Raw genomic sequence first — 13711 nt, 5'->3', positions numbered from 1 at the left:
TTGACATTACGTACGTTTATCATTTCGGAGATGTTGGTTTTAGGGTTTTCACTCCCTGTAAGTTATAATCTAAATTTACATAAAAGCCTGAACTATATCCCTCCATTTTAAGACTCTATTAAATTAGTTTTACTTATTAAATTCTGTCATCAAAAAATAAAGCCATTGATTAATTAGTAGTTTATTGGGCTCTCCCTGCCTACCATGGCAATATTATTTGAAAGTTTTGATTTAAAGTTACTGTATATGAATGTGTATGTATTTATACCATATTTCACGGTGATAATGGAAAAACAGGAGCAATAAAATAAATATACATTTATTTATTTTGATTTATTGCACAGGAAGCAGTACAGCGAGTATTTTTATGTTTTTATAATTATCTGCATCGGCTAATGTAAGTTTATTTTTTATGATTTAATGACATTTAAAACTTGTCTATGAAATACATTAAACATTTATTTATTACATGGTACATTTAAAATATGATTTAACTACTTGTTTAATTCGGGTACTTTCGACCTTTCACATGCGCATGCGTGAAGAGTTACTTTCTCCACGCGCTTCACCGTTGTCATGTCAACCAACGCTGAAGGCAAAGTTACTACTCAAATCTGACATCCAGCAGTTGGCGTTTATCACGAAGATAAACAAAAATGTATCTCTAGTTGCAGTCTAAGATATTGATTATCACATTAAAACAAATCCAAGAAGCAGGAACAATGGCAGAAATGCCGTCAAGCAGTGAAGGTGTCCCAGACACAGACGGGGAAGGCGGCAGTCGCGGCGGCAGTAGAGTCGCTGTCTTCGGCGAGGTGAAGCGGGAAGGCTTCGGTGTTCAGGAGTGGCCCGACGGGTCGAAATATGAGGGCGAATTTTTAGACGATTTCAAACATGGAAAGGGGCGATACAGCTGGAAAAACGGGGAGGTAATGTGACATTACAGCTTTTACAGTGTTTTACCTATACACTGTAAAAACAACAACTTACCAAGTATTTTTTGGTCTCATTTCTATTTCAGATATCTTAATACACTTGAAATAAGACAAAACTAACTTAAAAGTAACTTTTTTTTCAACATGTAGGAGCTTGTTTGAGTCAATAATTCAGTATTATTGATGAAGAAGTTCTGGTTGCGCTGGCAGATTATTTATAACAAGGGGAAATGTATTTTTATAAGTGAAATTATCACCTTTTTCATCAATATTAACTTAAAGCACAATCCTATATTTTGCTGAAAATATCCTGTAAGTTAATTTTGTCTTTTTTCAGTGTTTGTAATAGAAACCAGACCAAAAATACTTGGTGATATTTTGTGTTTTTGTGAAAAACTGGATCTCATGTGAACTCAGGTTATCGTTGTCTGTTTGTTTAATGTATTTAAGGGTTAAGTTGTGACATTACACAACTGCCAGTGTTTCATTTTCTAAGTTTCCTGTTGATTTTTGTAGTTATATGAGGGGTTTTTCTACAAGGACTTCAAACATGGCGTTGGAGCGTACAGCTGGCCCTCTGGCCACAAGTTCATTGGCAAGTTCTACCTAAACAGAAAGGAAGGATATGGATGTTTAAACTACCCAGGTGGAGCCATCTTTCAGGTGAGCCTGCAGTATTTTGGACTATTTCATTCATTTATTTTTTTCATTTTTAAATTCTGTAGGAAAAAAAAGCATGTTCTCCTTCCACATATTCAGGGTTTGTACCACAGTGACCACAGGTTTGGTCCCGGTGTCCTCACTTATCCAGATGGGTACCAGGATGTGGGCCTGTGGATCGGGCAGCGCCTGCTAAAACTCTGCTCCTCTTTAGAAGAAGGCTTTAGTCTGCTCAATTTTCCAGATTATGCTGCATTCATGCGGTCCTCTCATCGTGAGCATTTTTTCATTAAGGTATGTGCTGTCATGCTTTTGCTCCAAAATCCCTTGCAGGCTTACAGGTAAAACATAATAAACTCTGTTAGCTTCTGTCCTGTCACGTCTGTTTCTAACCCGTCTTCAGTCAGACGTAGACGAAGATCTGCTGTCAGACGAAAGCTTCATCTATCCACCCGGCATCGAGAGGTACTCTACAGATGGCGACCACTTGCCGCTTCCTCCTGGAAGGAAAAGAGAGTTGGATCAAGTCTTTCACGGTGAAAAGTGGGAGCCAGACGCTCGTCCATACCGGGGATACAAAAGGGATCCGTTCTCTGCGTTCCCTGTGCACATCCGCATGAAGGCTAACATACGCGAACACAGGTTAGGCACGATTCCAGTGAAGTCGACTCCCTGACCTTCTTCAGATCTAACAAAATTGGTGTCAAATGTTTGTGACACGTTTGTGCAGCAACATTTTTTGTTTGTGCCGCTATCATTTTAAAGATAATAAGAATGTTTCAGGAGGTCATTAGAGGTCAAGCACCCTGCCTCCACTCACATTTACCAAATCAACTCGACTCTTTTTATGCAGCACTAAATTTCCTTTGTGCTGCTTTTGCTTTGAAGATATTGATAAGGACCTCTGATGACCTCTGGAAACTTTTTTATTGATATGTTTAAAGTGATAGCAGCATAAACGTTTGACACCAAGTTTATTAGCTTTAATGAAGGAGGGAACCGACTTCACAAGTTTGTTGTACAGAGAGAAAGCATCTGTTTCACCTCTACCTGCGTGTTTGTTTCAGGCTGCAGACTGAAACTGTTGACTGGAACGTCACAGGCGTCCTCTCCCTGAACGGGGACAGCTTTGCCCTCAAAGGGCCTCTGGAGGTCAACTCAGAGCTGCTGATTCAGCACAGCTTCAGAGGGGAGCTGCGCGCCGTGTCACAGATCCTCCAAAACGGCGCCGTCTACCCGGATGTAGCCGACGCACGAGGACAAACCGCGCTCATCGCTGCAACCGTAACGTCTCCCAGTTTGAGTTTTCCTCCTCTGCAGGGCCGTGTCTAGGTTTTTTTTTCCCTCAGGGGCACAAACAGAACAATGGTGGTAAAATGAGATTTTAATTTCATCTAAATTAACTTATTTGCCCAAACAAAACTACAACGGAGTATTAGGTCCAAACTAAGAAAAAATGAAAACATAAATTATGAGAATAAAGTGGTAATATTACGAGAATAAAGTTTCAATAATATGAGAATGAAATTTAAATGATTTGAGAATAAAGTTATAGTAAAATGAGAAAAACGGCAAAAATATTTTAGAGTAAAAATTGTAGTAAAAGTTGTTTATCTTCATAATATTTACGAAAATAAAGCGATAGTATTAAGAATAACCTACTCTGAGAATAAAGTTGAAACAATATGAAAAAAAACTCATAATATTACAAAAAAGTCTAAATAATATGAGAATAAAGTCCAAAATATTTCACAAATGAAGCTGAAATAATATTAAAATGTAACAATACGATATTAAATATTATATTAAAATAAAAACATAAATTTTGAGAATAAAATCCTAATACTACGACTCTATTCCCATCATTTATTTTTTTATTTCTTAGCATGGCCCTAATACTCCACCTTACAAAACACATAAATCTGTTGAACTTGTGAAAACTAGTAAATTTGTCTTTCCAGTTTCATTTGGCTAAGAAAGTCGTTCTACTCTGGATGGCATGTAAAAGAATCGTCTTTTTGCTGTCCAGCGTTGACATTTCCTAATGTGAACGGTGGCATCCAGCGGGTCCATCGCATGTTTTTGTATCTCCACCTGTCAGGTAAACTGCAATAATGATGTGATCCATCTGCTGCTGGATGGTGGTGCTGATATCGACAAGATGAACAACGAAGGAATGAGCGCCCTGGCTGTGTGCCTCGTCCTCTACTATCCCTTTGAGTCTATGCTGTCCACTCTGATCCAGCCGCCCACTGACACGCCAGTAAGACAACGCATCGCCGTGCTGGGACACATGGACTTTTGGGACTTTGGTGACAATAATAAAAATTACAATTACAATTAGGTGTATGATTGTGGCTGTGTGTCACAGCAATTATAGCCCCACAAACACAAATGCTGCTCCTGAAAAACATTCCCATTTGTGCGTTTCTGCCTCGTGTCTCAAGGTTTCGATGTCTCCGCCTGGTGAGACCAGCTCTCCGATCAACCAGGCTGACGTCCCATCGAAGTCGCTGGACCTGAAAACCAAATCACACATTACTGGCATGGATCAGAACCAGAACCTGAAGCGGAATCAGAATATGACGAACCAAAGCAGCTTAAGCCAGCTCACTGAGCAGTAAGCCTGCACCTACACCTTCACCTCACGCTGATTTACAGATATTTCATCAATACAAACCTTCTGTTCACTGTTTAAAAGAGGTTTTGAGAATACGCCAGGACTGCTGCTGTTATTTTAGTATTCCTCCATTTATTATTCTGATGATTAATAAAAAATAATAATTGGCACATTTTGCTGATTTCTTATTGAACCACTTCAGCATATTTTATATTTAAAAATACATTAAAACTATTAATTTTAAATAAGAAAATAAACATTTTATTAACTGGTTTCCTTTAATAAACACTTGATCATTTGTATCTATAGCAATAAATCAATCAATCACACAATAAATTAAAACAAACTCGATAATTTCCATTTGCACAATTTATCGTTTTTCTCTTTTCTCTCTTTCTACCAAAAACTGAATATTTTGATTATAGAGACTTTGTGATTCATTTTATTTGTTGTTTTGTTTATTTATTTTAGACATTTAAAATGTCTTCCAGTTTTATGGAATTTAAAGTTTATTGATCTTTGAGAATGTGCTCATGTTTTATTCTACCATTATTGCCATTACATTACTTGAAAATGGTCTCAACTCAACAATATTATAGTTTATTGCAATAACTTCCGGGACAATTTATCATCCAGGATCTGCAGATAAAAAATACTCCTATCATCACATTGATTAAAAAATAATTTATTGATCCCAAAGGGAAATTAAATGTTGTTGTAACTCATATTAATTATTAATTCAGAATATTCAGAGTTATTGTAGATGGTCGCAGCTGCTGGCAGAAAAGATCTCCTGTAGCAGTCTGTAGTACAGCCAATTTGAGGAAGCCTCTGATTAAAGACACTGCTCTGAATATATTGTTCTTTCAGAAAAAATGCTTTTTTTTATCTGTGTCTTTCAGTTTATGATTAATCATTTACTGAATTATTTCAACAATTGATTAATTACAATTAATCATTTCAGCCCTTATTGGAAATAATGCACATAACTCACTTTTTACTTCAGGCTTAATCATTCTTAGCACTTCCAAGAATTAAAAAAACCATCAGAGCAATGAACAAAACAAAACAAATCACTGAGCCATTATGTAAATTTAAGTTGTGACTCACTGTCTTTGAGTCTGGGGCATATTTTGCCTTAATCTTTTGAGTCTGTATACTCCAGTTAACGATTAATTCATTACTAAATTAGTTGACGATAAATTCAATGATAGATTAATCACAATTAATCATGTCAGTTCTTTGTATTGTCATTTCCTTTAACCTTAGCTCTTCGCGCAGGTGCTAAGTGTGTGTGTTTGTGTGTGTATATACACGAGCATGCAAGAAGCTAAAAGAGATTGAGGAAAACACAAAATGATTTATTCCCAACGGTATTTATTTTGTTTGCAGGGCATCTGAAGAGCCGCCTGTACACGTCTCACATGGCCAAAATGGTGAAATCCCTGCAGATTCTGAGCAGCTGCAGGAGGAGAGGAAAGCGACGGGAATGGATGAAGGCTACGATGCCACAGAGAAATCTGGAGACGAGCAGAGTGTTAGAGAGGATGTGGAAAGTGGGCTAGAGAAGCTAAAGGATGAGCTCAACAGAGACGTGGAGAATTTAACCGAGAGTGAAAACAGAGAAGTCACTTTTCAAGAGTTGGGTGAACGCATTTCTCTGGGGAGTGGGCAGGATGTCCCAGCCGAGGTAGCAGGAAGGTCGCGCTGAACCCATCCTCCTTTGTTTTCTATGTGTTTTTCTGAGAGCTGTGATTCTGTCTGCAGCAGGGCGGAGACCACGATCTGACCCCCAATCAGAGCCTTGACTCCACCTGTTCCATCCGCAGCAGCGGCATCGCTGAATCAGAAGAGACGCTGCAGCAGTCAGCTGAGCTGCTGACTTTGGCTAAGCGAGCCCCGCAGTGTGACTCAGAGGAGATTATACGCAAAATGACCCTCAAGGAAATCGAGTCAGTGATCATTCCCCCCTCACATGCTGCTCCTTTGTTCTGGGTCTAATGGTGATGACGATGTGGTCTGTGCAGGGTCTCGTAAATTCATTTCTAAAATTAAAACCTTAAAATGTATTTAAAAAGTTGGCCTTACAGTTTTAGGACGACTTTTTTCTCTTAATTTTTACCTTAATCTCATAATTCTGAGAAAAAAAGTCAATATTCAGAGATAAAGTCAGAATTTTTTTTCAGTGGCTCTAATTTTTCGTACAAACATGTTAAACACAGATCTTAAATTTTGCCATAGCAGGACTATTCCATCTTGTATGTAGTTTTTGTTCTGTCAGGCCAAGTGATGTGCAGACATCATTGTGTTCTGTACTACAGTGTTTTAGGACCATTGTAGACAGAAAAAATACAGAAGTAAATTTACACTAAATATTTTTAGCCTAATCTCTGACATTTCCTCGGAGAAAAAAATTCAGTTTCAAAAGTCTAAAATTACTGACTTTTCTAACTCAGAAATTAATATATTTTTTTCTAGAACATTTCTGAGCTTAAGCTCTAAATTTATGAGTTTTTTGGCAGAAATGTACTCCTATTTTGTACTGCGTCATCGTAGTCCTGTGGTCCTGTGACATGAGCCGGCTCACTAGCTGCTAATTTTTAGCTAGCGAGCTACAGCTAGCTTTCTTCCTATTAACAGCGGATATGCGCAAATGTATTACCAGTTGGCTGGACGGTGTTCATTTTTGCCACTTGTTTACATTTGCTCAGAAATTTACTTTAAGATGACATTAAAAATGTTTTTAAAAGTCTAAAATGTAACTTGTTAACACCGGCAGAACCCCTGTTTGTGCTCGGCTAGGCCCGGTGTTCGTTTAACAACCCTGAAGCTGTTACTGGATCGTGGAGCCGACCCCAACTGCTGCAGGGTCCCAATGCCCGTCCTGTTTTTGCCCATAATGGCGGGCGACACTGAGGTCGTCCATAAATTGCTCATGTGTGGAGCTCGTACTGATATTCGCCTTCCAATGAAGGTAGGAATCTCCTCTGTAAATTATATGTTTTTTAGTGGGAACTAGAAATTAATGTTGTGATTGAGGATCAAGACTGGGAGCAAGTGTGTGAAAATGGACATGAACTGCCCAACAGTCCAACATGGAAAGAATTTTATTGGAAAGTAATCGTTAGATATGTATTATTTCAAAATTTGATCAAGCTAAATCAAATTTGTGCTGGAGACAGTGTGGAGTAGTTGGAGATCCCACTCATATCCTCTGGGATTGTCTAAAGATTAAAACATTTTGGGAAGGAATTAGAGAGGAAATTTCTAATATTTTACACATTTATATTGAACGGAACCCCCTTGTCTTTGTTCTGGGAGTACCTCCAACTAATTTATTAAGTAAACCGGTACTTGTTTGGAATCCTGGTACTCATAGCCAAAATGATAACAGTAGGTTGGTATAAACTTTTACCCCCTACTATAAATCAATGGAAAGAGAGACTAGTGAGCGTTTATACAATGGAGAAAATAACAGCAAAACTAAACATGTCCATTGATTTATTTAAGAAATGGTTGAACCCTTTGATGACATATTTGCAATTAACATTGTAGCAAGTAAAATAAATGTAAATACACAGGTATACTCTCTATATGTCTCTTAAGATGCAGGCAAAGGTTACGGGAGGAAAATCTTCCCTTTATTTCATATTTCATGTTTATAATCCATTTGTAACCTGTGTTTTATGTTCCACTGATTGGTGGAGAAAAGACTCCTTGGAACTTCAGCTCGCCGAATCGTTCTTGTTCAACTGATTTGTTTGGTTGTACTGGAAATTGATGCTTGTGACTTAATGTGGTAATTATTGAATTTGAATGCAGAACTAATAAAATAAAGTCTTTGTTAAAAAAAGCTATAAAAGTGGCTGTCCACAATACACATGAACACGCACAAAAAAAACTGAAACAACATCATGAAAAATGCAGAATTAAGGAAAACTTTGATTTTGTTGATTTTTTTGTCTTAAACGTTTGTTTGTTTTTTACAGTCCTGGCTTAATTACTTTAGCACAGTTAGCTGCTAATGTAATTAGCATTAATCAATTACCAAATTGGCTGACGATTATTTCAAGAATCAATTAATCACAATTAATCTGATTGTTTCAGCCCTTGTGAGATTATGCTATTAAAGATTAATTTAATTTGGAGTGTAATAGTAGATCATATACTTTAAGTAATTTGTAGTTTATCTCAGTTTTCCAACATGCCGGGTTTTTTTCTTCCTCTCTGTAGAATAAAGGGTTTTATCCCCTCCATGTTGCTGCAGCGTTGCACGGTTCTGAAGGTGCACAAATCACTGAAATGCTTTTGCACGCCGTCACCGAACCCGACTCTCGGGCATGTGACCAGGAAGAGATCTACCAACCGGATTTGGTGCATGTTTACGTTCACCTTTTAACATACGCCCCTGTTTAATAAAGGAGGTAAAGTGTAAAGTTAGTATTTTTCTGTCTTTTCAGGACTTAATGGCGGATAAAGAGTGGAAGGACGAGACTGAGGACATGAGTCTGAGAGACGGGGGCCGAACTGCCCTGCACATAGCCTGCCAGAGAGATGGGGACTACTCGGTCTGGGCCAACAGTTCACACATTCACAGCTGTGCACATCCTTAGTCATATGAAATGTATTTTACTTGTGTGTTTTGCAGAATGCCTGTAAAGTGGTGGAGCTCCTGCTCTCCCACGGAGCCAGCACCGACCTCCTCTGGAGCGGACACTCTCCCCTCTCCTTGGCCATAGCGAGCGGCAATGACGAGGTACCGCCGCCGCCCTCCGTCAGGGCAACGGTTGCATAAATTTAAGACTCGTCACGTTTGCCCTCTTGTCTTCACTCAGGCAGTGGAGGAGATCTTGAAGGCAGGCGCAGATCCCAACTTACCTCTGGGCAGGAGGGTGGGCAGTGCTCTCTGCGCCCTCGCCAACTTCAACTACCGCTTAGGTGGCGACAGAATCAAAGTGGTAAACTCAAACGTAGAGATGTATCTTAAAATTAAATGCAAATTTACATTTAGTTGTGATTTCTCACCGTAAGGAGTTACACTGCAAAAACACAAAATCCTACAAAGTATTTTTGGTTTAGTTGCCAGTGCAAATATCTTAGTACAAACTAAGATAAAACTAACTTACAAGTGATTTTTCGGCAAGATGTAGGAACTTGTTTTAAGTAAATAATTCCTTAATATTGATGAAACAGTACTAGTTATAGGTGAAGTAATCTGCTAGTGGAGCAACACGTTTTTCCCATATTATCAGTTAAAATGTCTTGTTCCACCTGCAGATTATTTCACCAATAACTAGTATTTTTCATCAATATTAATTAATTATTGACATAAAACATTTTCATTTCATTAGCTGTAAGTGGAAAATCATCATAATTAACAGAAAGACCTTTAATCATCCATATGTTTAGAAATAATGTATATAATGTGATAAAGTTCCTGGAATAAGTGAAGGATTAAAATATGTCAGCTATCCACTGCAAAAACCTTACTAAGTATTTTTGTCTAGTTCAGAGTACAAATATCTAAGTGCAACTGAAATAAGACAAAACTAACTTAAAAGCAACTTTTCTTGTGTTGCTCTGTGATGGGTTGCAATCTGTCCACATTGTGTCCTGTATGGAGCTAAATCGGGGCCATAAAGTTTGTAAAAAAATAAACTGAATTAAAAAAAGTTTTGAAACTTAAAAGATTTTTTTTTTTTCAGTTTAAAAAATGTTGGCCTCAATTTAGCTCCATAACTAAATTGCTCTCCCCGTTTACAGACAAGCGAGTGTAAATAATGTATGGCTGATGTAATAAGATAATATTATGCGTCTTTGTAGCTTGAACTATTAGCCAAGGCTGGTGCTAATATCCTGATGCAAGTTCCAGTGGGCGAAGGGATGGGAATGGCCACCGACTTTGCATACCACTCCTTCCAGCAGGTAACCCTGTTGCACCATCTAATAATTTGCCTCTGGGGGTTAAAAGTGATTTGAGTTGCTGCATGTGCTTCCATCTGAACATGCTTTAGGATGTCCGTTTTGCTCGCACTCCGTTCCACGCCTTGAACATGCAGGAGAGGGCTTTAATAAAGAATTGGCGCCATCTTCTGAGTCTGATGGCGAAACTGTTGAGGAAGAGCGCTGCTCTGATGGAGAGGAAGGCTCTAGAACAGGAGCAACACCTTCAGCCGACTGGTAAGTGTAACATTTTATTTGCAAAACGTATGCAAGTTATTTTTTTCTGTAACGTAATTTAAGAGTAAGTGGATCAATTGATTATTGGACAGCAATAACTAGGTTGAGCTAAAACTGCTACTTGAGAAGTTCTGGGTAGAACACACTTTCAGACGAAGGGTTTTTTGTCTGTAGTGCAAAATGTATATATTTTTTGTACAATTTTGGCTTAATTATTGCTCTGCGTATGTTATTTCAGCAGATTTTTGAGTCTGGATACTCTAGTTAATCATTAATGGATGACTAAGTTGATTATTATTTACAATTAGTGATTAATTGATTCAGTGCTAGATATATTATTACGTTTATGCAAACTTTTCCAATGTTCTGATGTCAGAATATAATTCTGTGGACTTTGTGTATATGCTCTTGTTTGACATAATATGTCTCCTTTAAATATTCAGATGTCCACACACACACACACAGAGAGAGAGAGAGAGCCACAGGTTGTTATCATTTCTATCAATAACTTGACTTTTGTGGCATGTATGAGGGTTTTTTTTAATTGTAATAGTGACTAATTAAACACTAATAACACCAACAGGTCCAGAGGACGAGACCCCAAGCAAGCGTAGTATTCATGGAAAAACGCCGCCCAAACCTCCGAGGTACACACACTATTTTGATCTCCTTCCTCTTCAATCCGCCTTTCACACTGCACTTCTCAAACCCCGCGACTGTAAATCCTTCCTCAGGCTGCCGGCGGTAAAGTTCTGCTATCACTGCGGCCGCTCTGTGTTTGTGAAGCTGGCGATTTGTGGCCGTTGCCAGAGGGTCTACTACTGCTCCAAGTCCTGCAAAATGAAATCCTGGGATGAAAATCACAAGGAGGAGTGTCTCCAGATGGCAGGTGGGAACCCACAGATATCAACATAGCCGCAGTAAATCTACACAGAATATGAAATTTAGGACATGAACACCCTGAGGAGAAGAATTTTAATTAAACTAGGCTTAGAAACTAATAATAAGAAAATTCTACTAACATGTAGGGCTGCGTGAAATGTCACATTTTTGGTTTTTGGAGATTTAATTTTTGGAAAATCTGGATTTTTTTTTTGTCACCAATGTGCTTCTGGGGTTTCCATAGTTACAAGACATGTTAGCACGTCCAGGGCGGCCATCTTGTTTGACAAGCTATTATTATTATTATTATTATTATTATTATTATTATTATTATTATTATTTTTAGGATAAAAATAATAATAAAGTCATAATATAAGGAGAATGAAGTAGTAAGTTTATAAGAACTCCAACATCAAAAATAACAAAAAAAGTTATTAATTTAAGCTTTTTTTCTCATTAAAATGATGTTTTTTTTAAATGTAGCCCATCTCTCGTTTGTTTTGCTACGTGTTTACTGAGCCCAAACTCAACACTTTTGGGTTTTTCCCCCTATTTTAATTTCCTGTTGTTATATTTAAAGGCAAGAAAGTTAAAAAACAAGCACTTTTTTCCTATAATTTTAAGACCTGGTAAAATTGCGTCTGTATTCTGCTAATGTTATTATTCTACACAAAAAGGAATGAAATGAAATAAAAGGCACTTGAAAAAAATATTTTCTGCCATTTGTAATTTCGTTTTTAGGAGAAAAAAATAGATTAAAATCACATGGTATGAAAAAATTGGAGCCATTTCACTCAGCCTGACTAAAATGTCAACATTGGATTAATAAATAATGTAAACTATGTTCAGGTGAGTAGTGTTTTTGACTTGTCTGTCTTCTTCTTGAAATGCAGCCTATATCGATGCCCATCGGAAGAGATCTTCGTTTAAACCGCGCAAACCGAAAACCGTAACCATCATAAGGTACAAGCCGGAACCTCCCAAACCGCTGACCAAGTTGCAGCAGACCCTGGAGAACCAGATCTACCTGAAGGAAAACTACAGTCACATCTGACGGGTTTTAGATGCTTTGAAAAGTGGCTGTTATTTTTAAATTAAAGTAATTTGAACTTAAATGCAGTTGTGCCGTTAACAACAGTTCTCTTAGTAAGAACTATTTTATGATCTACATGTCATAAAGTCTACATGTCTGTCCGAAGACATGCTTTCTTCTTTGGTTTCTTTCGCATAATTTTAAAAATGTCAAACCAAAGAAATGCTCAGAAATCTCAGGACTAAGCCATTTTTGTATTTGTTTTATTTTTTAAGACGTGTTGGTCTTGATGTAGTTTTGTTTCACCTCTGTTATAAATTTCTGTTAAATGTTGGGAATTTCATTATTTCTGCAGAGGCGAGGGGGTATAAGTGGTGCACTTAAATATTTCCTATTGTGATAATAAATTTTTTTTACATTTATTCATGGTTTCAAATAAAAAATATATTTTTTTAAATTGTTTTCTTATATGCAATAGCAGATTAAATGATGCCCTCTGAAATAAAGACTTCACAGACTGTAAAAGTTATAAATATAAACCTGGATGTAAAATTTTAAAAATGGATAAGAAAATATTTGCAGTAAATTTAAACTTATTTTTCTGTTTAAACTTTATTATTGATGATATTTTGTTTATTATTGACTCAAGGGATCAACTGACGATCAACAGCTAAAGAAATTGCCACATTCTGCACATCAAGGCAATTAACTTCCTTATACAATATCAGAAAAACATTAAAAGATGGAAATAAATAACTGAATTATTTTTTCAAATAAAATAAATATTGCCTACAAATCAATAGCATATTATTCCTTCAGTGAACGCTTGATCAATTGGAGCAAAGGATGCATCCATCCATCTTCTTACACCCTGGTCCCTCAGTGGGGTCGGGAGGGTTGCTGGTGCCTCTCCAGCTAACGCCAGTCTGTCACAGGGCAACACAGAGACACACAGGACACACAACCACACACACACTCACACCTAGGGGCAATTTAGACAGACCAATTAACCTGACAGTCATGTTTTTGAACTGTGGGAGGAAACCGGAGTACCCGGAGAAAACCCACGCATGCACAGGGAGAACATGGAGACTCCATGCAGAAAGACCGGGGCCAGGAATCGAACCCAGAACCTTCTTGCTGCAAGGCAACAGCTCTACCAACTGCACCACTGTGCAGCTAATTAATACTTTTAACATCAATATGTGAAAAACTCAACTCTTTCTGCTTGGCTTAACATAAATATAGTGTATGGCTGATCAGTTTATTGTTTTTTGGGATAAACTAATCAATAATTGGATAACAAAAGTGCTTACTAAGAAGTTGTTTCTTTTTTAAACAGAATGTGAGCTAAAACTGGGTCACGTGACAGTCTGAGCTTCACCTGGTCCAAATTCTGTG

At 37.6% G+C, this 13711-nt stretch overlaps 1 protein-coding gene across 3 annotated transcripts; it reads left to right on the top strand.

The window, feature by feature from the left end:
• The first annotated feature begins 556 nt into the window (after positions 1-556).
• Positions 557-12935, top strand: ankmy1 (ankyrin repeat and MYND domain containing 1). 3 transcript variants are annotated; one of them, XM_008406279.3, is made up of 20 exons: positions 557-929; positions 1476-1598; positions 1695-1889; positions 1999-2237; positions 2663-2879; positions 3697-3858; positions 4043-4215; positions 5608-5905; positions 5983-6167; positions 7018-7189; positions 8449-8589; positions 8676-8783; positions 8864-8971; positions 9051-9173; positions 10039-10140; positions 10230-10395; positions 10839-10880; positions 10979-11042; positions 11130-11284; positions 12171-12935. In XM_008406279.3, exons 1-20 carry the CDS (start codon positions 723-725, stop codon positions 12329-12331), a joined length of 3141 nt encoding a protein of 1046 aa, XP_008404501.1. In that variant the 5' UTR covers positions 557-722; the 3' UTR covers positions 12332-12935. The 3 variants fall into 3 exon arrangements, with proteins under 3 accessions (XP_008404501.1, XP_008404500.1, XP_008404499.1); XM_008406278.3 differs by having other exon boundaries at positions 1452-1598; positions 5986-6167; XM_008406277.3 differs by having other exon boundaries at positions 1452-1598; positions 12171-12643.
• Positions 12936-13711: the final 776 nt, after the last annotated feature.

Source organism: Poecilia reticulata, chromosome 4 (genome assembly GCF_904066995.2).
Source record: "Poecilia reticulata chromosome 4, P_reticulata-male-v2, whole genome shotgun sequence".
Taxonomy (NCBI): domain Eukaryota; kingdom Metazoa; phylum Chordata; class Actinopteri; order Cyprinodontiformes; family Poeciliidae; genus Poecilia; species Poecilia reticulata.
The sequence above is the reverse complement of the archived record's forward strand: the minus strand, read 5'-3'. Positions and strand labels throughout refer to the sequence as shown.

Excerpts from the sequence above, each read along its gene's own strand:
- ankmy1 (XM_008406277.3), top strand. The coding sequence starts at position 723 with ATGGCAGAAATGCCGTCAAGCAGTGAAGGTGTCCCAGACACAGACGGG. Across the intron at positions 2,238-2,662 it reads GCTAACATACGCGAACACAG|GCTGCAGACTGAAACTGTTG; the intron begins GTTAGGCACGAT and ends TGTTTGTTTCAG. Across the intron at positions 10,141-10,229 it reads CATACCACTCCTTCCAGCAG|GATGTCCGTTTTGCTCGCAC; the intron begins GTAACCCTGTTG and ends AACATGCTTTAG.